The 24,673-nt window shown below is 35.8% G+C and overlaps 1 protein-coding gene across 2 annotated transcripts; it reads right to left on the reverse strand.

The window, feature by feature from the left end:
* Positions 1-6,948: 6,948 nt before the first annotated feature.
* LOC129882403 (uncharacterized) lies at positions 6,949-24,536 on the reverse strand. 2 transcript variants are annotated; one of them, XM_055956675.1, is made up of 28 exons: positions 24,101-24,536; positions 22,951-23,110; positions 21,630-21,722; positions 21,436-21,550; positions 21,149-21,317; positions 20,846-21,020; positions 20,546-20,671; positions 19,874-20,389; positions 19,095-19,709; positions 18,921-18,989; positions 18,278-18,394; positions 17,947-18,192; positions 14,211-14,258; positions 13,981-14,118; positions 12,884-13,033; positions 12,706-12,768; positions 12,478-12,585; positions 12,306-12,389; positions 11,799-11,846; positions 11,081-11,155; positions 10,110-10,205; positions 9,942-10,022; positions 9,760-9,831; positions 9,227-9,271; positions 9,076-9,159; positions 8,025-8,128; positions 7,792-7,949; positions 6,949-7,660 (listed from the first exon to the last, which is right to left on the reverse strand). In XM_055956675.1, the coding sequence occupies exons 1-27, from the start codon at positions 24,313-24,315 to the stop codon at positions 7,805-7,807; spliced, it is 3,957 nt and encodes a 1,318-aa protein (XP_055812650.1). In that variant the 5' UTR covers positions 24,316-24,536; the 3' UTR covers positions 6,949-7,660; positions 7,792-7,804. The 2 variants fall into 2 exon arrangements, with proteins under 2 accessions (XP_055812650.1, XP_055812651.1); XM_055956676.1 differs by having other exon boundaries at positions 6,949-7,679.
* Positions 24,537-24,673: the final 137 nt, after the last annotated feature.

Genomic DNA, 24,673 nt, shown 5'->3' on the forward strand with positions numbered 1-24,673 from the left:
TCTTAGTACAATTGGTGCACTAATATATCTTGCTAACACTACAAGGCTCGATATATCCTTTTCGATTAATTTGTTAGCAAGATATAGTTTTGCTCCTACTAGGAGGCATTGGAATGGGATCAAATACATATTGCGGTATCTGAAAGGGACTACCGATATGGACTTATTTTATCCTTACAATTGCAGTCCCAATCTTGTTAGTTATGCTGATACAGGGTATTTATCTGACCCACACAAATCTCGATCTTAAACAGGCTACGTGTTCATATGTGGGGGTACTGCCAAATCTTGGAGATCTATAAAGCAGTCTATCGTGTCCACTTTATCAAATCATGCTGAGATAATAGTTATTCATGAAGCAAATCGAGAATGTGTGTGGTTGAGGTCCATGACACATCTCATTCGAGAAAAATATAGTTTAAAATGTGATAAAGCAACCACAATTATATATAAAGATAATGCAATATGCATAACACAAATAAAGGAAGGATTCATAAAAGGAGATAGAATGGAGCACATTTCGCCAAAACTTTTCTATGAGCTCCAGAAAAATAGTGATATCAACGTGCAACAAATTTGTTCGAGTGAAAATGTGGCTGATTTATTCACCAAGTCTCTATCAACTGCAACCTTCAAAAAGATGGTGCACAAGCTTGGAATGCGAAGATTCAAGTCTTTAGATTGATATTGTCATCAGGGGGAGTTAATATGCGATGTACTCTTTTTCCCTTACGAGGTTTTATCCCACTGGATTTTTCTTGAAAGGTTTTTACTGAGGCAACAATCAATGCGTATTAAAATAATTATATGTATTTTACATGGGCATCCAAGGAAGAGTGTTGCAAATAATTTTATGAATGCCCATTATATCTTTTTCATGCCTATAAAAGACATTGTTATTAAGATGGAAAAACACACACAAAAACTAAGGAATATAAAATTTCCTCTCTTTTCTCTCTACTATTTCTCCTCTTTTCTGGTTTTCTCTAGTGATACTAATTCGATTTTAGTATTTAGTCTTTACTTTATAACAATACACATATTTTTTTAATAACTTACAAATCTTTTAGGGGTTGTTTGGTCACAAATATTCTTGGAAGGAATTTGAAGAGTGGTGTTTGGCCATACAATTTGAAAAATATATTTGGTAACATCCCAAGTTTTCAAATACTAAAAAAAACTAGTAGTTGGATAAAGTTCTATTATTTGGAAAGTTTTAAAAATTTAAAAATTACCTTAAACTTTTATATTTTAAAAAGAAATGCTCATCATTTATTTATTCCAACTAATATTTATATACCTCCTCCGAAAAAGTCTGAGTTATAATTTGAGTGACAAGATTGAGAAAAAAGAATAATTTATTTTTAATGGATTATAATTCTGACTGAATCAGTGTCAAGTTTGAGTATGCAATTGATGTATTGCTCTTGCCCATATTATTATTTTATTGTTGTTGATTGCTATCAATTATGTTATAAGGTTATTTTTTAAAGGACCATTTTCATTATAAAATGATAATACAAACTTATGTGTATTTTTAATAATTTTTAGAACTTATAAATCAAATTTTTTGAAATAGTCAAATATTCTTGGAAAAATTTGTGGCCAAATGCATGGTGAAACTTCACCCAAATATAACTAGTGAAGAATATTTAAAACTTTGGGGTCAAACGCTAGCTTAGATTATCGTGTAAAGATATATGAAATGAAGGCTCACATTTGGAGTCACGTGTTATAACAAGGTGTCATTAAAATTTAAAGACAAATTTTACAGAGAAGTAGTTAGGCCGGCTATGTTGTACGGAGCAGAGTGTATTGGCCAGTACGAATTGTTACGTTCAGAAGATAAAAATTGCGGAGATGAGGATGTTTGAGGTGGATGTGTGGACATACTAGGAGAGACAAGATTAGGAATAAAGATATTTGGGACAAGATAGGAGTGACATCAATAAAGGACAAAATGTTGGAAACAAGATTGAGATGATTTAGACATGTGCAAAGGAGATGTATGAATGCCCTATTGCGGCGTGAGAGGTTGGCTATGGATGATTTCAGAAGAGGTAGAGGTATGTCGGAGAAGTATTGGAGAGAGATGATTAGACATGACATGATGCAACTTCAGCTTACCAAGGGCATGACCTTAGATATGAGATTATAAAGGAAATGAATTAGGGTAGGAAGTAGTTAGATAGTTGAGCGTTGTCTCACTTATTCTTCTGTACAACTAGTGGTAGTATTATTCTTTTAGTTATTTGTCCTTTGAGTTTGGTTATTATCAGTGGCTTATTTTACACTTGGATCATCGTTTTATCATGTTATGACTACTATTTAGGATGATTTTCCAGGTTGTCTACTGTATTTTTCCATGACTTTCTTCATTTCAATTATTTATTTCTCTATATTGCTTTGGACTATTTTGTTTCTTGGGTTGAGGGTGTATCGGAAATAATTTCTCTACCTCTAAGATAGTGGTAACGTCTGCGTACATTCTACGCTCCCCGAACCACACTTTGTGGGATTATATTAGGTATATTGTTGTTGTTGTTGTATAAAGATATATTTTGAGAAAATTGAAAATATTATAAAATAACGTTAGATTACTGTTTAGTCGAAAATTCATTTATTAAGAAAATTAGTTTTAAAAAAATTGGAAAGGGGTATTAGCAACAAAATTAATTCAATTATTCAATAAGCCTTTGATTTATGGTTTGACACAATGAATAGTACAAAAGAGCTAGATGAGAAAGCTAATAATAATCAAAAAATTGAATCGTAAAAAAGAAAGAAATTAAATCAAGGACACTACATGAATTATGGGATAAATATAGATTTGACCTAGCTAACAAACTCTCCTAACCCTACTCATGTACTAGTCGTTGCTAGCATAAAGATGGTGGATATTTGATAGGATAAATTGTAATCACTTAAATTTTGTGATGTGTGATTATCTTCAACTAGCATTTTCTGAATGTCTTGAATGTATGGTATAATCCTCTGATTCACAATTTATTGAGTATGTTCAAAATAAAATTCGGACAATCTAACATGAAAACTCATTCTCGCAGTGTGATATGATATCAGAGGGACCAACTCATTCAATTCAAAGAGATACAAGTCATGTTCATGAAAAGGAAAGTTTTGGAAACCCTTGAGGATCAACATATGAAGAAGATAAACCACATCTATTCACTTTCAACTGCAAGTGGCATCGCATCTCAGGCTGAAGGATGACGTTTCTGGATATTTTTGCAATTTCTATCAATTTAATTTTTGGAAATGGTTGTAATGAATAGTCAACACTATAAATAGTGGCTTCTCAAGATAGAATAGTTATCTTGATGATTGATGTGATACTCTTCTTTTAGACTTACTCTAGATTATAGTTTTCTAGTGTTGTTTGAGTTTCAAAAATCACAAAAAAAAAGTTCAAATATGTTTTTGATTGAGTTTGTAACACTAGACCTAAGTTTTCTAGTGTTGTTTGAGTCTACATATTAGATTTCAAGTTGTTTAGAGTAGAATTGAAGCTTTCACCATTGTTGGGTTAAAGAACTTGGAGAGCAAGTTGTTAGATCGAGAAAGATTTTGATAATTGACAAATAAGAGAACAAATGAAAGGAACGGATTGCTACAACATGTTCCTATCAGACCGAGTCCAACTGAGATTAAGAAAAGGTCAACCACGTGAAGCAAAAAGATTAAAGTGGGGGATGGAGCGGATTTATGACAAGAGTCTAGTTGCATAAAGTTTTCATTCTTAGAGGATTCATACATGGAAAGAAATATCCAAGGAAGGACCGCAAATGAAATCCTAAAAGGAAAATGAATCCTTAGAACGAAGAACATCTGCTTGAAGAAGGACAAGTCTCACATCTATAAAGACTTTAAGGGTTCACAAAGAAACTTGTGTACTTACATAGAGAGTTACAAGCAGAACACAATCAAATAGAGGGAGTTCATATTTAAGAGAGTTCTCACTAAAAATCCAAGTGCAGCCAACACAAAGAAATAAGTTTGAAGAACCTCATCCATAGGCTTATTATTTGTAGTTCTTAAGTCAAGTTTGTTTATATTGCATTTTATCGAGTCACATCTTTAATGCTTTTCAGATCCTATGAGGTATAAACTGTAGTAGGAACATAGTCTTCAAGTTGAAATGACTTGAAGGAACATAAACTTTAGGAGGTTTATGTTGAAGTTTAGGAATTAGTGTTAGTTCCTAGAATTGCAAGAATTGTAATCTGAATTCATAACTTAAAGTTTAGGAACTAGAGTCAGTTCCTAGGATTGCAAAAGTTGTAATCTGAATTCATAACTTGAAGTTTAGGAATTAGAGTTAGTTCTTAGAATTGTAAGAGTTGTAATCTGAATCCATAACTTGAAGTAGATTCACCAGTCAAGGGTGATTGTTGATTCATAAGAATTATAGTTTAGCTCCTAGGATTGCAAGAGTTGTAATCTAAACTGTTGAAGGCTCAAAATTTAGTACTTTACTTGATTTGCATAACGTAGTTCCAGTAGTTCGTATTCCAGCCTTTCTCATCAATAAGCTGATGAATCTCTTGTATATGTCCCTAAACATGATCAATAGGAAGGTGAAATAAAGAACACCTAATTTAATCCACTCGTCAAATCAAACACTGGCTTGTCCAGCTTTAGATTCCCACCAAATTTCTTGGTCAAAGAAATCTCTATCTTGTAACTTCAATTACCAAACTGGAGAACCCCTTCTCCATTCCACAATCTAAGGTCTATATATCTTACAATACTTATTTCACATAAAATTGAACAAAAGAGTATTGCAATTTCTAAAGTTCCACCACAATTAGCAAATAGCACATTATTAATTGTATCATTTTTCAACCCTCTTTTATCTTCTTTTCTTTCATTTCTCTTTTTTCTCTCCTTTTTTGTTCAATTATTCCTTTCCCAAATCATATTATTTTTTATATTTTCACCATAATCTGCTTTTATGCTCAATTTTGACTCCTTTTTTTCTTCTTCTTTTCCTTGTTCATTTTTTTTAATTCCTCTATCTTTTTCTTCTCTTCTTTGTTTGGGTACCTTTTTTTGAATGAATCAATCTGTCATCTACAATATCATGTTAGTATTTTTCACCATATATTGATGTGATATCTTAGAGGCTATTTCATTTCTTAAAAAAATGCTTCTCGATTATAAATGATACGAGATTGGTTCATTTCTTAAAAATATACTTTTCGATTATATATGATACCAAACTGGTTCATTTTTTTAAAAAATACTTCTGGACTATATATGATACGCTGATGATATATTAATATATTGACAGAGTATTACGGAGGACTATTTATTCCTTAAAAAAATTATTTGAAAAAACACAAACTAATAGAGTTTAAGCTTAATTTTGATATTTTTATTTTATTTCATTTTAGCAAGTTAATTTTGTAAAAAAAAGTTACAAAAAATAGAGTTAATATTTTAGATATAAGTTAATTTTATTTTGCAAAAGAGAGAAAAAAATTAAACTATATTTTCTATTAATTTACAATTTAATAAATAAGCTAATGACTTAAGTATTTTTTTTCTTAATTATTTCTTATTTATTCCATAAAAAAAAGCACAATTTTATATGATACCAGCGTGGTATACCAACAGGGTATCTAGAGGACTAATCTATGATTATGGTTAGATTATATTTCTTACACAAAAAATAGCCCATTTTTTTAAAAAAAGATAGCTACCTCTTCTTTAAAAAAATGGATGTACCACAAACATGAATCGTTTTGAGCGAATTATATATCAAAAGACTCAAAATATCAAGAGGACTTCATATAAAATTTTGGAACTGTTTAGAGGTGATTTTGAGTTGATCGAGATTGAATAGTCAATATATATTTCATGTATAGTAAACTATATTCAGCCTTTTGAGTGAATCATAATATATAATCAATGTATAGTTCATATATCGGTAAACTATATTGTATAATCAGTGTATACTTTGTATGACTTTTGACAAATTATAGTGTATAGTCAATGTATACTTCCTACAACTTTTGTTCTTTTTTTATGTAAAATAAAATATGACTATATTTTTTATAAACTAATTACTTTAAAACCACCCTAATTACTTTAGGCCGATTAAATGCTTGTGAAATTAATCCATGACTGGACAAACCATGGTAATTAGTTTACTAAGAGGAACAGTTTGTACTTTTTCCATAATTAATGAATAATGATCTTCTAATTAGTGCCGGGAGTAGGGGTAATAAATCAACCCGTAAAAATGACTGGCCAACCTATACAAATTTGGGCGGAGCAGTGACATGCTATTTTATTAACTTATTCCATTTTAGTCCAACTTATTTCAGTTATTGGCTAAAAAAGAACTCATTTCAAATCATCTAAAAATTGTGCTGATATGTATATTAAATTGAACCATGAAAAATCTTGTCAAAATATTTCAAAATAAATAATTTTTTAATTTAATGTTATATATAGTCATAATAAAGAAAAAACAATTTTATTAGGCACTTATGAAATTATGAACAAACAAAAGATATTAAAATCATGTAAGAATTGCCGGATTGAATTATGACATGTTTTAATCATTTCAGATTTAGTGGAAATAACTTTGACCCGCCTATTTATTAACTCATGTCATTAAATCCATTCATTTAACACCCCCTTTAGTTGGGGGAAGCTCACCGGCTCAAAGACTCAAAGTACTAGCATGCCATTCTGACTGGAGCAACATAATTAGTTAATTCCCTGATACAATTCAATCAATTTTCACTAGCAATAGATTTCAACTGTGGCATATCCCTCTTGACTTTATCTCCAATATTTTAAGCTGATGAAAATGAAATGAATGCATCATTTTCTTGAAATCAACTTGATAAGGTACACACCATTTAGCACAGAGAAGATTTCCATGTTTCACATTCTGTCACTGATAGGTACAGAGTGAAAATTGAACTGCAACAAGTAATGTATTCAACTCATTATGTAAATACATTCCTATGATTGTTCATAATTCCGAGCTGCAACGCCTTCCAGAAAGTTGCAATGTAACAAAAGTTATAATATTGAAAGATTACAATCTGTCCTGCTGGGCTATTGAATAGTTACAATCTCTCCATTCAGCTGAATAAGCAGTTACACCAAAATCTCTCACACAAACAAGTTCTTTATGTGGTGACATTATGATTACGATCACCACCTCCCTAAAATTGGCTAATATGCTTGACTATTGAAGAATATAGGTAACATACAACACAAGCACCTATTTATCGGGTTATTAAGACACCCCGCGACTTCCTAGTTCCTAAATCAGCTAATACAAAAGGTCGAGCTGAGCACCCTCTGGAAGAAGTTAGGATACTCCTCAAATACAACTATTAGTCATTACCAGCAGCAATACCTGTGGTTGGGAAAGTCCAAGACTGCCCTCTACAGGAAAAAGCACTTTCAACACAAACGAGCTTCCATCATAAGGCTGAGGTATTCTGATATTCCAAGGCCAGAAAAGAACCACCAAAATGATTATCATTGGGCAATGTGAGGACCCTGTTTGCATCAGCCTGCCAGATGCTTGAAAGAAAAGAACCGAGAGCTTTGTCTAGAGAGGAAAACAGAACTCCCAGAGTTCAGGATGCAACTCAAATAGTATGCCCGCAATCTACAAGTGAAGCACCAAGCTGAGCATCAAATCAGATAAGAGATGATCTTCGGTGGGCGTATCAAAGCAAATAGGAACAAAAGCAAAGGGAGGGAAATAATAGGAAGTACCACCCCAGGAGAAGCCTATACCTCACACATCAAATTAACTGACAATTGAAGAGTCCCTGGATTTTTCAGTGCCTGCTTCCTTATCAGAATTGCCAATATCACCTGTCTGAGACTGGTTGGGAGGTGCCTGACTTGAAACTTGAGCATCCGATTCAATTCCAAGAACCGTTAAGACAGACCTAACATAACACAAAGGTATATATCATCAATAGAGATGAGTACTAATACTCTTGACATATACATGTGAGACTGACCTTGGAAGTGAAGATTTTATGTGTGCTTGACTTGCATGTGCAACTAAAGGAGCTCTGAGACCAGGTGTTCTACCCAATGCATTTTCAAGCTGAGCTGGAGGTAGCTGAAAGACATATCAAGGTCATGAAGGTAAAAAGTTAAGTTTAGACTTCTTTGTAGTCCTACCAGCCTAGTAAGCAAAACAAACAACTTTCAACAAATTGGTGCTGAAAACCAAATCTACCATGAGCCCATCCACCACCCACGTTATAAACACCTGACAAGCCAGAGCAATGCTTGCTCATGTTTTCTTCAACCAACAGAAATGATGAGGAACAAACAATTTCATATGGAATAGCAAAGCCAAATCAGCAACATGACTACTAGCTTGCCTCGAATTTCATATTAAAAATTTACAATTTTTTTTAGTGCTGGAGCATTTAAGATAACAATACTTATGAAGAGTACTGAGGTTAGAAAGGTTCAAAGTGTATACAACTGAAAAAAGCACCACGTTGCATTTTAGAAGTTAGTGTTAGAACAGAATCTCGGCAATTGCAACCTTCATATATTTATTATTAAAACTTAAAACTGACTCAAAACTACCTGATCAATTAGCGGCTAGCCTGCATACATATGTTTAGAATAGTGTCAGTTACAACATACTGCATCAATTTATACCTTAATTTTTGACGGCTCGGTTTTGCTAACTCAATTTCACTTAAAACTGTCTAATTGAGAATGATGATAGAAGAGTAAGTTTAAATTACATACAGTATCCGTTATGCTAGGATAAACAAACAAATGCACTAGTGGATATCCTCAAAGTCGGTTTATTGTGGAGCATCATGTTTTTTTGTTTACAACAGATAGCTTACGAGCCTTGAATAATTAAACCTAGTGAATGTCATTAAATTATGATTATTATTTTTTCAGAAGCATGCAGCACTTACAGATGAAGCAGGACAGAATTTCTAAATTTCTAACCAATCCAAGACTTGTAACGTAAATAGGATGATGGTAATATAGTTGAAGGATAAACATAGTTAGCTTCTTACATATAAGGCATACCTGAAGCAGCACTCCGAAAGATTGTGGCCTGGTCAAAAGGGCACATTTCACAAATCCTACCCACAGCTTTGGATATTTCCATATCTGGACAACAAATATGTCAGAGTTGACTATGCATAGATATAGCTCGCAAACTACAGGGAATACATACCTGCTTGCTAACAAGACGAGAGAGAATCTCCATGATGAAATCCACCTAGACAACATTAATAAGGGAACTCAGACACATACAAGTAATGAGACATAAGGAAAAAGGAGAAAAAAAGGGCTCTAGTATAATGAGGAAGGAGACTGCATTTATTCATTCTCCATGTTAAACTTCTGCGCAAAAGACTTTATGATTCTCTAGTTTTAGCAAGAAGAAATATTACTAGGCTGAAAGATGTAAAAGGGGCAGGAATCACTAGCCCAAAGAAACATTCAATCTACCAATCTACCTTGCTAAGGCACAGATACAGAAGTAAATAAGATTCTTCTGAAGAATATAGATTGACTCTTCAATTGTCCTAAGGTTGACTCTAGAATCATTCTCCTAGAAATGTAGCATAGGCACAGATACGAGGATAGTTCTGACGAGGTTCAAAAGATGGTTTAATAACTTAATACAGCTAATCAACATTCTACTCATTATGTATACATTTATCACTGCAGTGAAAGATACCATGAGTGAAACATGTATCTTACCAGAGATGGAAAAGCACCAATAGTTTGTATTACTGTCCGCATGAACAACATAGGAAGAGGAATCTGTTCAACCTGTCCCCAGGAAAATTAAATATTTGTTCTTTCAGGTTAATCTGGTTTTCAGACTTGAAGAAGGGTTGAAGCTGGAAACGAATGAGTAATGAGTATAAAAGGAGCTATACCAATTGGTTCAAGACCTTTGCAAGAACTTGCTGCGTGAATATCTCTTTCTGCTCAAAACAAGCATTGCATGCATCTGTGACCTGCAAAAGTCAATATTACCTCTAAGGGGAAAAATTTTAACAAAATTTGGAAGAGGACGGTAGTCAAATATAGTAAAGAAAATATACCTTTTTTAATGGAATGCCTTCTCTTTCAGGATCAATCTTATGGATAGCAATTAATGCTTCAGCAGGAGTTAGCACTGGACCTGAGTGAGTTGATCCCTGTGTAACAAACATTTTCAAACCCAGGTCAAAAAATCAACTGCATTTGCATTTGGAAATTTTCTTTTTGTACCTAACTCTTTAATAAAGAGTAGAGAATCATATTTTCAACAGAAGCTTTGTTATTTACATTAATTCTACAAGTTCCCCAAGGGAGAATATGAGGTCCAATTTCATTCAACACTCACATTGGCCACCAAAACCTATGACTTCAACACTTCCCTAGTCAAGTTTAGACTTTCTAGGTTTTTTTCATAATGGTACCGTCATACCGAGTAACTTCTCCCATTGGCACCGATGCTTAGCAGATGGGAAGAAATCACCCAGTGTAGCTTGCCTCCGCTGGGATTTGAACTTGACACCACATGGTTCTCATCCCAGTTCAGACTTATCTAGACTTTTTGACAGCCATCACAATTTTCTTCTCAAACGTGCTAATCCAGAACTTTAATCAACGAAGACATACACTAGTTATACAAAAATCAACACACAAACTCCTGAAACCGGGATAAGTTGTCCAGGCGTAACAGGGCATCAGGAGATGAACGTAATACGGCCTCTTAACTACAGGAGGTCGGTAGTGAATATGCATCAAAAGCCCTAATATCTTATACATTTTCACCACTTGAACTTCAGGATACATGAAGCTTGGGGCTACAGCCTTCGTAACACAAACAGTCATTAATACGAATACCAACCATACTATTAAAATAAGAAATGCCAAATCAACTGTGGGTGTTGAGAAACAGAAAAGAATAATGCAGATAAATCGCCCCCTTTCCCCAAGGAAGAAACTGACATACTAAAAGATGGGAAGTAAAAAGACCACAAATAACAGCACTGAAAGAAATAATTCATAGAAGCATGTAAAATACCTGTAGAATACGAGGGAGAGCACCTTGGAATTTATCCAAGGGAGCATGCACAACATGTGGAAAAAGAAGCAAAACCTGAGGAAAAAGGGATGCAAGAAACTTAACTCAAAGAAAGATGAAAGTAGAACAAAAACATAGAAACACGTGAATGACATACAGCAACATACCCAATGTAATCCAACAAGCGGGGTCTGGGGAGGGTAGTGTGTATGCAGCCTTGCCCCTACCTTGTGAAGGTAGAGAGGTTGTTTCTGATAAACTCTCGACCCAAGTAAAGCATAACAACAAGAAGTATTGAAAGGAAATACAGTAGTGAATGACATAAAGCCTAGAAAAAGATGCCAAAACAAAGGGAAAAACACAAAGAAGCTGAAGCAAAGAACATTCTGACACTCCCACAGTATTTTCAAGGAGCTTCTCTTGCACTTCAACAAACAATGAACATCCCTATTGTAATAACTAATCTTGTGCACAGACCATGGTTAAGGATGGAGGGGTACTTACCACCCCACCACAACCTTTGGTGGTCCCTGTGCACAGACCACTTGAATTATCCTACTTATTACAGCCATACTTCCCAGTCTGTGCACATATAACCACCTCCTTGAGCAAAAACTAAGCTAAAGGGAGAAGTGACGAAGCAACCCAGTAGCAGAGGATGTAAGTAACAAGAGAAGAAAATTATACAAAATAGGCAATAGAGAAAAAAGATGAGTACCTCGTCTTTTGACAGGAAAGGAAGTATCATAATAAGGAGTTCAACATCCTGTGAAGCACGAAAGCAAATCCAAATAATTAACCATATCATAACCTAGGCTTTTGGACAAAAAATAGGAATCTTCTAAGGTACATGAGAAATGCTGCTGTTATATCCACAAAGTTGACATTAGTCCCTCCAACCAAGTGGCCATTAAGATACACGATAAATTGCTAACACTAAACCATTGGAAAGTTTATTAGTACAGATTTATCAACAAGCAGCATTGCCAATACTCAACATACCATCCTACTACCTTTACAATATATGAAAAGAACATGTATGCGGAAGAAGGACGCAAGGAGCACATGTTCACTCTTAAGCGCAAGATGATGGACGTGTTGACCCAACTCCATGCTTTTAAGAAAAGCTTGGAGGAGATCAAACTCAAGGGTTTATTGTAGATACTTCATATAGCAGTCCAACCATAGAAGTCACTTTCAATAACAAAATAATCATATTTGATACCTTTACTTTAGTCTCATATAGCTTCCTGATAGTAGTTATCAACTGTAAGGAAGGAACTATCCCCTCAGTCAACGTTTGCAAAACCTTGAGTCATGAACAAAAATAAGAATGTTAAGAGAGTGTATTTCTGTTTCCAAGCTAGCATAAACTGAACATTAAAGTGTATCAAGACCTGTATCAATAGCTTTTCACATCCACTAGGTGGTTCTGATATTATCTCAAGCAGCTCAGATGAAGAACCGATTGTCCGAACTAGCATATGGATTTGTTGATGTATTGCCTGCATAACACTTACAAGCTCTCAGTATGTTAAAAATAAAATTAAGGTGACACAGTGTTAGGAATGACAAATGAAGCTGTAAACACAATCCTAGAAGAAAGTCCAGGATTTAAAACAAACCTGCTGTACAGCCTCGGATGCACCACTATATACAACAAATATTTGGCCAAAGAGTGAGTGCTTCTGCTCAGCAACAAAGACAGGTATTTATTAGGTTACAGATGCATAAACAAAGTGTCATTAAACAAGGAATTAGTGTTCATGACAAGAAAGAACAGTCAAACTAAGTGGAAGAAACCTTAGTACACAGTGCAAAATAGAGCGATATGCGTCGCTGACCCTCAGCAATAGAAAATGGTGTTTTGCTTCCAGAAGTGGATGACTGAAACATATTAGAGGAGACAGGAAATGATGGTCCTTCTTCCGAGGATTTTCCTGAAGCAGAATCCTGGAAAAGAAAAAAGAGCATCAGGCTGCTGCATGAAAGAGAGCTAGGAAAAGCAATCATTTTGACACCAGTATGCAAGTTATGAACTAGAGAACACATGCTTGGCAGGCATACATGAGTATCTTTTCTCTCTCTTCATTTTAATTCTCACTTTTTGGCTTTCTTCCTCGCTATTTCCCTCAAATTCCCAAGGTTGGGGGTTCACATATTCAGACGAGCTTCCTTACTCATTTCCTTTCTTATACAAACAAATATCTAGCAGCAATCAATTAACTATGAGTATGGAAGCAACCAACCGAATTCCCGCTTATTATCCAACCCCACTCAAAAAAACAAAGTAACACACACAGTTAGACAGTAAGTCTAATGTGCATTTGTCATAGTCACTTGGTACGGGTTACTATATTAAACTTTTGACGGGAAGCAAAAATTTACTGCACCAAATCATCTCCAGCAATTGTAAGAGAATTTACTAATTCTCCAATAAGTAAAATCTAAACAATTGTAAGAGAATTTACTAAACTTTTGCCTCCTTGTTTGTGCTCACATCTGCAGATATGTGCTCATCCCCTCTTTCTTTGGTTTTGGATAGAGTAATCAGCCTTTTAAGCAGAAAGGCAGTTAATTTTTTACAAAATAAATCAGTTTATCAGACCTTCAATAGCATCTTTAAAGCAGAGGCTCTAAAAAATGTGTAACAATTCAAATATAACGAGAGGATTGCATTCAGGCAATAATATGTTTAACATATTTTCTGATGATATTCTGAAAGTCAGAAAGGTGCGCTAGCACTATAAGCTCAGATGATAATTATCAACATACAAGAAGTGACTGTTCTGCCCCCACCAAAACCCACCACCGAGGTGCACAAAAGCAACAGCCACCAAAAGAAACAGAAATTGAAACTAAAGTTGACAAGACTCAGTTGTCACAATGAGAATTAGAACCTTCTGCAATGCAGGATCAGATCCATCACCATTTGAGTCCGCTTTATGATCAACAGTTGATACTGACATCAACATTTCATTGGCAAAGTGTTCTATTTGTTGAGAGATGGATGTCAGAGGATAAAGCTTGTTGGCAACCTGCAAAAGTAACATCAAATAGATGATGAAAGAACTGCAACAATCATAAAACTTATCTGATTCACTAGAAAGCCAAGTTATGTAAGAGATACCAGCCGTATTGCCTTCATGCGCACCTCTTCTAAGTGATGAACAGCACTCTTTGCAATCAAAAGAAGATAGAGATCAGAACATGGTGATGTGAACTAGATTCTATCTGTAGAAATTTAACAGTTACCAACAGAACACAACACAGAACGGATTTCTTCTGACCCCATCACATTAAAAGAGAAGTGTTAGAATAGGAATAGGAACAATAATTGTCCTACTTTGAAAAGGATTAGTATATAGAATCCTACTTGAAAAAGGATTGTAATGTAGTGTCCTAGTTGGAAAAGGAGTCTAATGTAGTGTTTATAAATAGGGTCTCAATGTAATAATGTAGATACACAATTCAATAATACTTTTCTTCAATATTTCTCACATGGTATCAGCTTCTAGGATCCTGGTAAAGAATCAAAGAGCTTCCGTTGCTAGCGGGCGGCTAAGACCCATATATGCCGCCCATCTGGCCAATGGCTATGTTAACAAAAGTAAGGTCAATGATATATGCATGAACCCCATACTCAGGGGAAGAAAACTCAGTCAGATAGGTCACCGTGCATCAATTTCCTACAACTTTCTTGGGTTGTTTTGTGTCAACCCTATATCCGCCAGTGCTTGCATAGCGAGCATTTTTCCGGTGACTACTTTCTTGTATCCGATTTGCTAGCACCGTACATCTTTCAGATGACTAATTTCTCATGACTGATTTGTGTAGCACTGGGCATAATTCCGGTGACTACTTTCTCATATCTTATTTGTGTAGCACCATGCATCTTTCCGGTGACTACTTTCTCATATTTGATTTGTGTGGCACCGTGCATCTTTTCAATGCCTACTTTTTCATATCTGATTATGTAGTAGTGCATTTTTTCAGTGACTATTTTCTCATATCTAATTTGCATAGTACCGTGCATCTTTACGATGAGTACTTTCTCATATCTGATTTGTATAGCACTGTACATCTTTCTGAACTACTTTCTCATTGCTGAATTACGTTTCACCGTGTGTCTTTTCGATGACTCCTCAAATTTGATTTGCATAGTTTCGTGCGCCTTTCCGATGCATCATTTCTGTGAAATTAGCAGTCATTGTGCAAATTCCGATGACTACTCGCAACCATCTCTATTTTTGTTAGTGTTGTGCAAAATCCAACACCACCTCAAGGTCTAACAATCTCCAGCGACTGTATCAGTACCACACACTAGTGTCTGAGCTTGTTTTCAGGTGACTTTCTTGTTTAATATCGACTCATATCTTGATTTCGAGAAAATCCATTTATTTTAAACCAGATTTTGAGCACTTTCTGGTGACTGCTTCATTGTGAAAAAGTCTATATGGAGCAACTACTTGTGTCTGTTGCTCAAGGGGAGTCTAGTGGCCATGTATGTCGATTGCACTGGTCATTATATGGTCTGAAACAATCTTCTCAAGCTTGGTTTGGGAAGTTCATCACAATAATTCAGGAGTTTGGCATGACTCGTAGTGGAGTTGATCATTTGATGTTTTATCAACATGTTGCATCAAATCCAATATTTCATGAGAGCACTAAGCACATTGAGATTGACCGTCACTTTGTCAGAAAAAAGATATAGTCAACAGACATTGTTACAGAATTAGTGAAGTCGAGTGATCAACTTGTAGATATCTTCACCAAAACCCTGACCGGCCCTCGAATTAATTACATCTATAACAAGCTCGGTACATATGCCTTGTATGCACCAGCTTGAGGGGTGCTAGAATAGGAATAGGAACAAGAATTGCCCTACTTTGAAAAGGATTAGTATATAGAATCCTACTTGAAAAAAGATTGCAATGTAGTGTCCTAGTTGGAAAAGGAGTCTAATGTAGTGTCTATAAACTATAAGTAGGATCTCAATGTAACAATGTAGATACACAATTCAATAATAATCTTCTCCAATATTTCTCACAAAAAGGATTTCTCAACCAAGAAGATGATGATACATAGAATCCTCCATTGAAGTTCATATGAAGGGACAACAAAGGCAATAACAATGATCCTACAAAGAACTGTTGCACTCACAGTAGCCACCCCAAAATTTCTAAAAACACACTTTTCTTTTCTTTTTGAAATTGGTAACTTGTTGTGTTCATTAGCACCCAAAAGAGGCTTGGTATATCATATGGACAAATACAACCCCTGACAAAACTTACAAAGAGGCCAAAAAGTCTAGTAATGATTCTGCATCATCTACTAATTGTTCTTTACATCAAAAGTGAAAAAGAGAAATGACCTCCTCCACATTCATCTATCAAATCTGTCCAATTACCTACACACAAAAAAGGAATCCTCCCTCTAAACAAAAAGGATTTTCATCATCCTCCATCTTAAATGATATCCTATTTCCTTATTTTATAACTGTGGTGTCGGGGCCAGCTTACGCGTACCTCGACACCTGTTGTTGCAATGAGGAAATCAACTAGTGTTTTGTCTCTATTGGGAATTGAAGCAATCTCCTATTCTTTCTTCTTTTGGAAACTAAACCAAATTAAAGTGATCTCCTATTCTTTCATTCCACAGTATCCAGTAAAGACACAACAGTAATGTTCCTTTGCCTTCATGTTGCGGCCTATCTTCTGTAATCTATAATTTATGCCTTGTTACGAATGACCCTATTGTCCTAATGTCCTTATCATCATCAATGAGATTTTAAATGACGAGTAAGCAAGGTTATACAACATAGGAGCCAAACTTCCAGACATCAACTAACGGTCGTTGTCTCTTCTCATGCTCCGTGCTAAGCAGCACCAACTTAAAAAAAAATCCTCCTTATGCAAGGAGCTATATTCTAAAGGTGGGATAGCTTATATAGAGATTATAGACTTAATTGCTCATTTCGTCCTACGAGCATAGGTTACGCACAGCTTTGAGTACCTTGTTTGATCTTATATATCAGAACCAAGATACAGTATCTCCACTTGTTTGGTGTTCTTTTCATTTCATAAACATTGAATAGCATGGTTAGTCATACTACTTCAACCTCTTTAGAGAACTTCCAAACCTTATAAAGTATCATCTGGACCACAAGCTTTTAACCATCATCATTTATAGAGAATCTTCTACTTCATCAGACCTTATTCCTTTTTTACATCAACGTTAGCGGTCTGACCAGACCAACTTGCATCTACCTCGAATATTTCACCAGATACCTGCTACCTCCCACCAACGTCGGTATAGGGTAACTCTACACACCAAGGCTGAGACAAATCGAAGAAATCATCGAGTGGTTTTTGTCACTGCTGCGATTTGAACTCAGGTCTCAATGATTCTCTTTCACTTCATTGATCACTAGGCCATACCTTGGGTCCTTAGTCGGTAATCCTTAGTGTAGCTAAGTCCTTCATTGATCACTAGGCCATACACATATTAGCTTTGGTATTATTTAATCCCCTGTTTGGTAGTGGTTTCAACCTATTGTATTAGTTATACACCCTATTCCGTATTATTCTTATACATACATAGTAAACCATGGCATTAACAATACGGGGTACTATTCATATTCTAATACACCCTATCATTTAATACAACAAAACATATAGTCAATAAAAAATAATGGCAGCATTACTAGTCCCACCATTACTAATACACCTTATTCAGTACTCTTATACACCCTACCAAACGACCTCTTTGTATCAAGTCAATCTACATCACAAAAATCAGAAAGAAGGGAGTATAACTTTTTCAAATAAAAGATACAGATCAGACATAGTACACTGACAGCAAACCTGTAAAGCAATTTTGAGACAGGCTTCTCTCATGGGAGGTCTCAGCAGAATCAGGTTCCACACAGTACTGAGGCCTTGGGTGACTCGATCTCCACTATGTAACTCTTTCTCATCCCTTTCACAACTACCAGGACAACACAAGCTCTCTAACAACTTGAGAGTAGAATTTGGTAAGCGAGGAGCTTCACCGAGCAATCTACTTAGAGATTTGTCAGAAGCTGGAAATGAGTCTCTAAGTGTTTCTGCCTGCAAACATATACAGGAAATCATTAGAATGCAAGCATTAACCTAATCCAAAAAAATGCACCAGGAAAGAGGATCATATACATACCACGGTAAGTAGAAATGTTTCATATACAGTTGCAGCAGCTGTTGAAGAAAAGAAATCCTGGTCTTCTTCTGCATGCCCATACAACCTGTAGAGGACACGCAATGTCAACTCGTGCCCCTAAAGAAATCCAATGATTAGTCAACGCAAACACAATTGAAAGGTATAAACATATATGACTTAATCAAAAGGTGCAGAACTGAACTAAGAACAATACTACTACTACTTATGCTGCTGAGATATTTTTGCCATGAAATATCAGAAAAGGGTGCACAAAAGAGAGAAGGATAGAAGGTTAGGCAAAAGAAAACAATCAACATGCTATGCCTAGAGACAGACCTGCAATGAAACAATAATCAGCATGCTATGTTAGGTATCTTTCTGTCGTATAACACTCATATTTCTTTATCTCAATTGTCATAGTTTACTTCTATGTTACATCTGCATATATTATATCTCATCCTCCTGCATGATTGCACCTAGATACTCCTACTTATAATAAATCCCTTAATCTCTAGAGTGTTTCACCATGTTTTTCAACTTTCTATTGACTCCCTCATTAATTTTACGAATTAACACCATACCATGCAAAGCAAATAAACAGGATAGTCCTTATCAAAAAGTAAATAACACAATAGCCAATTACCTCATGATTCATATAATCGGACAATATATGTGTTTGCAGAAATTTCCAAGGGTTTAGCTCCGAAGGAAACTACAGTTTAGAAAAGAAAAGAAAATTATAGTATAGTTAAAATATGCCTTTTGCACTCATAATATATATAGGCAATGGCATTGGTAAGAATCCTTGAGCAAATACCTCAACACCTAAATAGGCAAGAAGAGAAAAGCGGACTTGAGAACCTCCAGCAATTGCAATTTGCTTGTAAGCATCAATGACACGAGTGAAAGCTGACTTCTGTATATCGTCCTTCTGTTCGTCAGAGAGGTTGATGACTGGAGCAGATATTTTGGGTAGAAGCAACTGTGGAGAAAGCCCAATAGAAGTTGCCGTTGATAAGTTCATGCTGGTTACATCTGTTGTTGCTGCTTTTGGACTAAGCTCCTCTGACCTATCAATTGAATTCGATGGAACTACTTCCAAAGCTGACCTAACTAAACTAGACCCTTGATCTTGACTCCCATCCTCAAGTTCAGTCGGACCAAAGGCTGAAACAGCTGCAGGCTCTGATACTTCATCTTTGAGAGCTACAGAATCTAGACCAGGTATGGAATCCTCAGTTTTCTCAATCTCAGCGACATCAGATTGCGCTGCTGAGACATCATTTTCCATTAGTAGAGGGGTACTCTTTTTAGAAGAAAGAGGCTCAGTTACATATTCCGGTGCTTCTTCACTTGCATAATTTAGGGCATCAGATGTCACATTAGTAGTGACAGAATCAAGGTGCTCTTCTCCCCCTTTAACTTTTTGCAACTGAAAACAAGTTTAACAAAGAAGCCCATGAGTAACAAAATTAAGAGCTTAAGCAGAGAGCTACATAAACCAATTAGAACTTGTCCAATGAGGGCTTTTACTTATGTGCTCCCTAGAAAATGGAAAAGATAAAGGAAAATATAGAGGTATTAGAAAAAGCAGACCTCTGGCTCGATGGAGATCAAACTTTGATCATCTCTCTCATCTTTTTCTGCTAACATACTGGACTGAGAAAGAGCGTCTGTCAACAGTGATGACAATCGTCTAAACTCAGATTCAATCTCCGGCTTCATAGGTGGCTCTTCATCATCAACAACTTTTGGCTGATTTGGAGGTAGATTTCTCATATTAGCCATCACAACATCAGCTAGCAAGTCAGCTGATATGCTTGAGATTAAAATCTCTAATGATGCTGCAGCCTTTTCACCCTGGGCAACTAATGTACCAAACATTGCAACAAGTGGTTGCAAATTAACATTATCTCCATCAGATCTGGGTGTTGTGGAACCCCCAGCTGAAACTCTTTCCTGGCTCCCACTTAACTCTTGCTTTGGTTCCTTGGAGACAATAGGCGCCGACCGCATGCGCTTCTTAGAGAGATTATCATCTATCGGTTCAGCATTGTCCTCCACCCCTGACCTTTTTGTCCCAGCAGATGATTTAATTGAAGGCTTTGAATCCTAAAAGAAGTTGAGCAGTTTTGAGGATTATGAACTTCAAAGCTTCCATAGAAAACAAACTAATCTTTGAGGACTACGAGCTTAAAAGCATCTGATAGTATGATGCATTGCATGCCATTGATAATAAATCAAGAGGGAAACTGAAAAAGCAGGAACCTCTGAGATCGATGAAACATCCTTCAACTCTACGTGTCCATTATTCTGGCAATCTTGGCTTACAACTGGTTCTGCCTGAACTCCTGCTCTCTTTTCTCGGAGTGCACCTTCTAGTCGATCCCGCCACTTCAAAACCCGAAAAAGAAAAAAAGAAAAGTTCATGATCAATGTTTGAGCCAACGGAACATTTCTGTGATATATTCATTATGATCGAACACAGCAATGGCCATACTTTTTGGCCAATCAAGATAAGTACAGAAAGCATATTGGATTCTACTTAGGAAAAATGAAACTAATTACCGGTGCAGCTCCTGGGTGTCTACAATTCAAGCAAGAAATGAAGGCAGTCTTCAAAGCATGGTGTACCCCAGAAACATGCTTCTCATTGCCATCGGAGCTTGACGGATTCAGGCTAAGTAGAACTGGCAGAATACGACCGTAAAAGGCAGGCCTTTTAGTCGCAATTGCTGAAAGACTGGGGATAATAGGAACAAGATACTTCATCAGAAAAGGTAAAAGCAACAAGTTATATAGAAGTCGTAGTATAAAAAATAATGGATCTCCACAATGCAAGCCCATTAAGAAAGAAAGATAGATCATCACCAGTTAACGAGCACAATGATCATCAAGTTAGTAATTGACTTCACTGCAGGAAATCTAAGCTGATCAAGCAATAAACCCAAACTTTGGCTTGCTTTAACAGACAAATCCCCAACATCTAGAACTGGATGACCTCCACGAAGCCACGATACATTGAATTGTTCAAACTTCCCTAAAAAAAATAAGATACCAATTTGGAGAAACGACCACAAAGCTCAAATAACTTACTTTAGAAGATATCACAAGTTATTTACTCAGTACTCACTTCACTTTCAAAAAGCATTCAATACCTTTAATGTCCAAAGCAGGTGGTGGCTCCGAACTGACACTAGGATCAGGTGTGTAAAGTAGCACGACCGATTCCACAAACTTTAGTGCAAGCAATTTTCTTCCATCACTTGAAGGCTTATCGTCATGTTTGGAGAGTTAGATCCCAAAGAGAAGGTAGATGAATGTATGATATGGTTTCAACAAAACTACATACCTGAAATGCCATTGTGTATATCTCCTCCCTAAACTTCAGCACCCAGGCCCATGCTGATTCAAGAGAATTATCCAATTCACTTGAAAACAAGCCCTATCATTGAGATAGCAATTTAGATGTTCAAGAATATATCAGTGTGCAAAGTACTGGCTACGAGACTAGAGAACAGATGCATTTTTACTACTCCAGTTAACAAAAATTAGGAAATCATATCAAAATCATCAAAAATTAATAATTATGCAGTAATGATATAATAGCAATACTCGTTGGAAGAACATTGACAAATGGTTTTCATTCTCATGATGCAGTTTGCAATTGAAGGAACTATTTATAGATGGTTTTACTATAAAAAAAAAAGGATGTTTTTTATGATATTTATATGGATAAGATATTTTATAGATGAAAAAGAAGAAAAAATAGTGGAGAGAACTAAGTTTGATTTATAGAGAAAAAAACATATGTGATCAGAATGTTTCAAAACTGCATTTCAGTCAAGGTAATGCCATCATAAAGTGGCCTGCTGCTTCATTACAAATTTAAACACACGGTGTACTCCCCAAATTTTATTTTAATTGGCATTATTACTATTCATAAATCGGCAGCTTTTGGTAAACTAAATTTCTTTTATATAACTTCAATATTTTATTGGAAGGGTAAGTATTACAACTAAAATATTTCTAATTTGTATAAAGTGAGATCTATAGTATTATCAAGGTTCTTTTTTGATATATTCTAAAGTATATTATCAAGTAAGCCCTGAATATACAAATTTTATTCCTGCAAAAGTCAGTGGATTGATCAATGCACAAATTTGACAGCTTGACCTTTGTACGTCAACCATGTCATTCATTTTGATACAGTGAGCAATAGAAATCATGGCATATTTGCATTCCAGGACTGAAGGTTAGATCCATTATTGGAACCAGATCTTAGCCTAAACTGCCGTGTGAGATGGACTTATAGGATATTGAGTTATGCCATGAGCACAAGTACAAAGAGCAAAGCATAATTTCTTTCCTCCAGCTTGTGATGGAGAAGTAAGGCGTCTGAAGTTGTTTCTCTTAATCTCAACAGTTAATGTCAACAGATATCATACATGATCCCGTTATTATTCCAACAGAAAGGCAGACAATTAACAATCCAGTTCTTCGGTTAGAGAGGTAACTGTGGAAGTACACAACAAATTGCTTATGTAAGCATGATAATTGCGGATACAATAAGCTAAAGTTGCGGATAATTGATCTTTAATGATCTTAAACCTGGTCAAAAGTAAATGACTCATATTTGTAGTTCAGATTTCATATCCGAGACAGCCAACTACCTGGATTGCAACTTTGACTAGAGTACACCGAAATATTTCAATTCCACAATTGATTGCTTGTCGAGCAACAGCTGGGGTATCATCCTTCAAGGCAGAGATCAACACAGGTACAATATCAGGTAAGAATTCTCCGTGTTCGAATCCAATATGACCAACCATCCTGAACAAATAACGCATCTTTTTAATTTTCCTCCGCATGATATGGAGTTGAGAAATCTAGCAGATTGCAAGATATGCTTTAAAGATAGAAGCCTGCTTATGCTTGTAGGGCAGATGATTTCAGTATTCAGTTATGAAACTGTAATGGATAAGACAGCATCCAAGAGAGCATGCCACGTGTAGAATGAAAAGGAGTTCAGTTGAAATATAAGGACCAAATTGGCAGGGAAATTTCATGCTATGAAAGAGTGTTTATATGAGATAAAGGTAAGCTCATGAAACGATTATGCTGTCAGTGTAAAAGACATTTCTTGCGGTCTTAAAAAGCTTAACAGACATGACCAATAACCAGAATCGAATATAAATTTACAGTAGGTAAGCACCAATGCTACAAGTTACTCGGACTTGAAATTTATCAAAATTCCAATGCAGCAAGTAAAAGATATTGGGGCATTCCACTGCGCGTTGCTTTGCCTTAATAACTAACAACTAAAGATTGGCACCTTCATTTTAATCCCCTGGCACCAAAGTAAAACATTTCCACTTTTATTGGATCTTCTTCTTCTTTTTTTTCATCAAGTAACAAAGCCTTTATTGGAGCATTCCACATCGCATTCATAGGTTTTCACATTGTATAATCAAAAGGGTTTGATTAACAAATAACAATCAACAGGGTGATATCTTCTTCACATACTCCACAATTGCTCCAATCTCCACGGACTACCCAAGCTAGCTGGAATTTGCATATAAACCCACACTGTTCATCTCACTCTATTTGGGCTCATTCATTCAATAACTTGCAGTTATCTAACATTAGAAGTTATTTGCATTATCTACTGACATATCAGGATTGACATAAATCAAACGAGCAGCAGGGAAAAAATATAAAAAGCACAAACTTTGATATATATTACATAACTGTATAATGGACGACAAACCAGAATTACATGAATTCTATTGCAGAGGAAGACAGCGAGTAATGGAAACGTACTCAGTGGTTAATTTACGAACTGGACTAAACCGATCGGAAACGAGGTCAAGGAGAGTAGGGAAGAATTCAGAGAGCAAAGCAGAGTCAGCGCCGGAGAGCTCATCTTTGAGCCGGCGCAAGCTGTGGAGCTTCGATGGGACGTCGGAAGCGAACTTGGCGGCGTTAATTAGACTCGCTATCCTTTCTCTAGAAATCGGAGACGTCATTCCCACCATTGCTAAAGGCAAAAATGGAACCCTAGTTTTCTCTGAGCTTCAACTTGCTGTGCTATAACATTTACTAGTGAAAATCAATGAATTTGACGCGAGCATTGCCGGAGAATCCGATGCTTCTGTAATTTGTATAGCACCCACCGGGATTTTGCTCTGCCGGAAGTTCGTTCCGGCTACTGTTACGACTTCCGAAGTGGTATCAAAAACCGCGCAGTATTGTTACAAATCACTGAAGTACATAAATAAATTAGAAAAACTCCTAAAGGCCAAATATATAATTTAAGGAAAAGGCCTAAAATATAATTTAATTATTGTAAATGGTACAAAAATGTCTCTCATTCATTTACGAGAAAGGGTATGA

The sequence above is a fragment of the Solanum dulcamara genome, chromosome 3 (assembly GCF_947179165.1).
Source record: "Solanum dulcamara chromosome 3, daSolDulc1.2, whole genome shotgun sequence".
NCBI classification, from domain to species: domain Eukaryota; kingdom Viridiplantae; phylum Streptophyta; class Magnoliopsida; order Solanales; family Solanaceae; genus Solanum; species Solanum dulcamara.

What these genes read in the sequence shown, in the direction of transcription:
- LOC129882403 (XM_055956675.1), bottom strand. Translation starts at nt 24,315, where the DNA reads ATGGTGGGAATGACGTCTCCGATTTCTAGAGAAAGGATAGCGAGTCTA. An exon ending in GCATGAAGGCAATACGGCTG is followed by an intron (nt 14,119 to 14,210) that starts GTATCTCTTACA and finishes TTACTTTTGCAG; the next exon opens with GTTGCCAACAAGCTTTATCC. An exon ending in CTCTCCCTCGTATTCTACAG is followed by an intron (nt 10,206 to 11,080) that starts GTATTTTACATG and finishes TTTGTTACACAG; the next exon opens with GGATCAACTCACTCAGGTCC.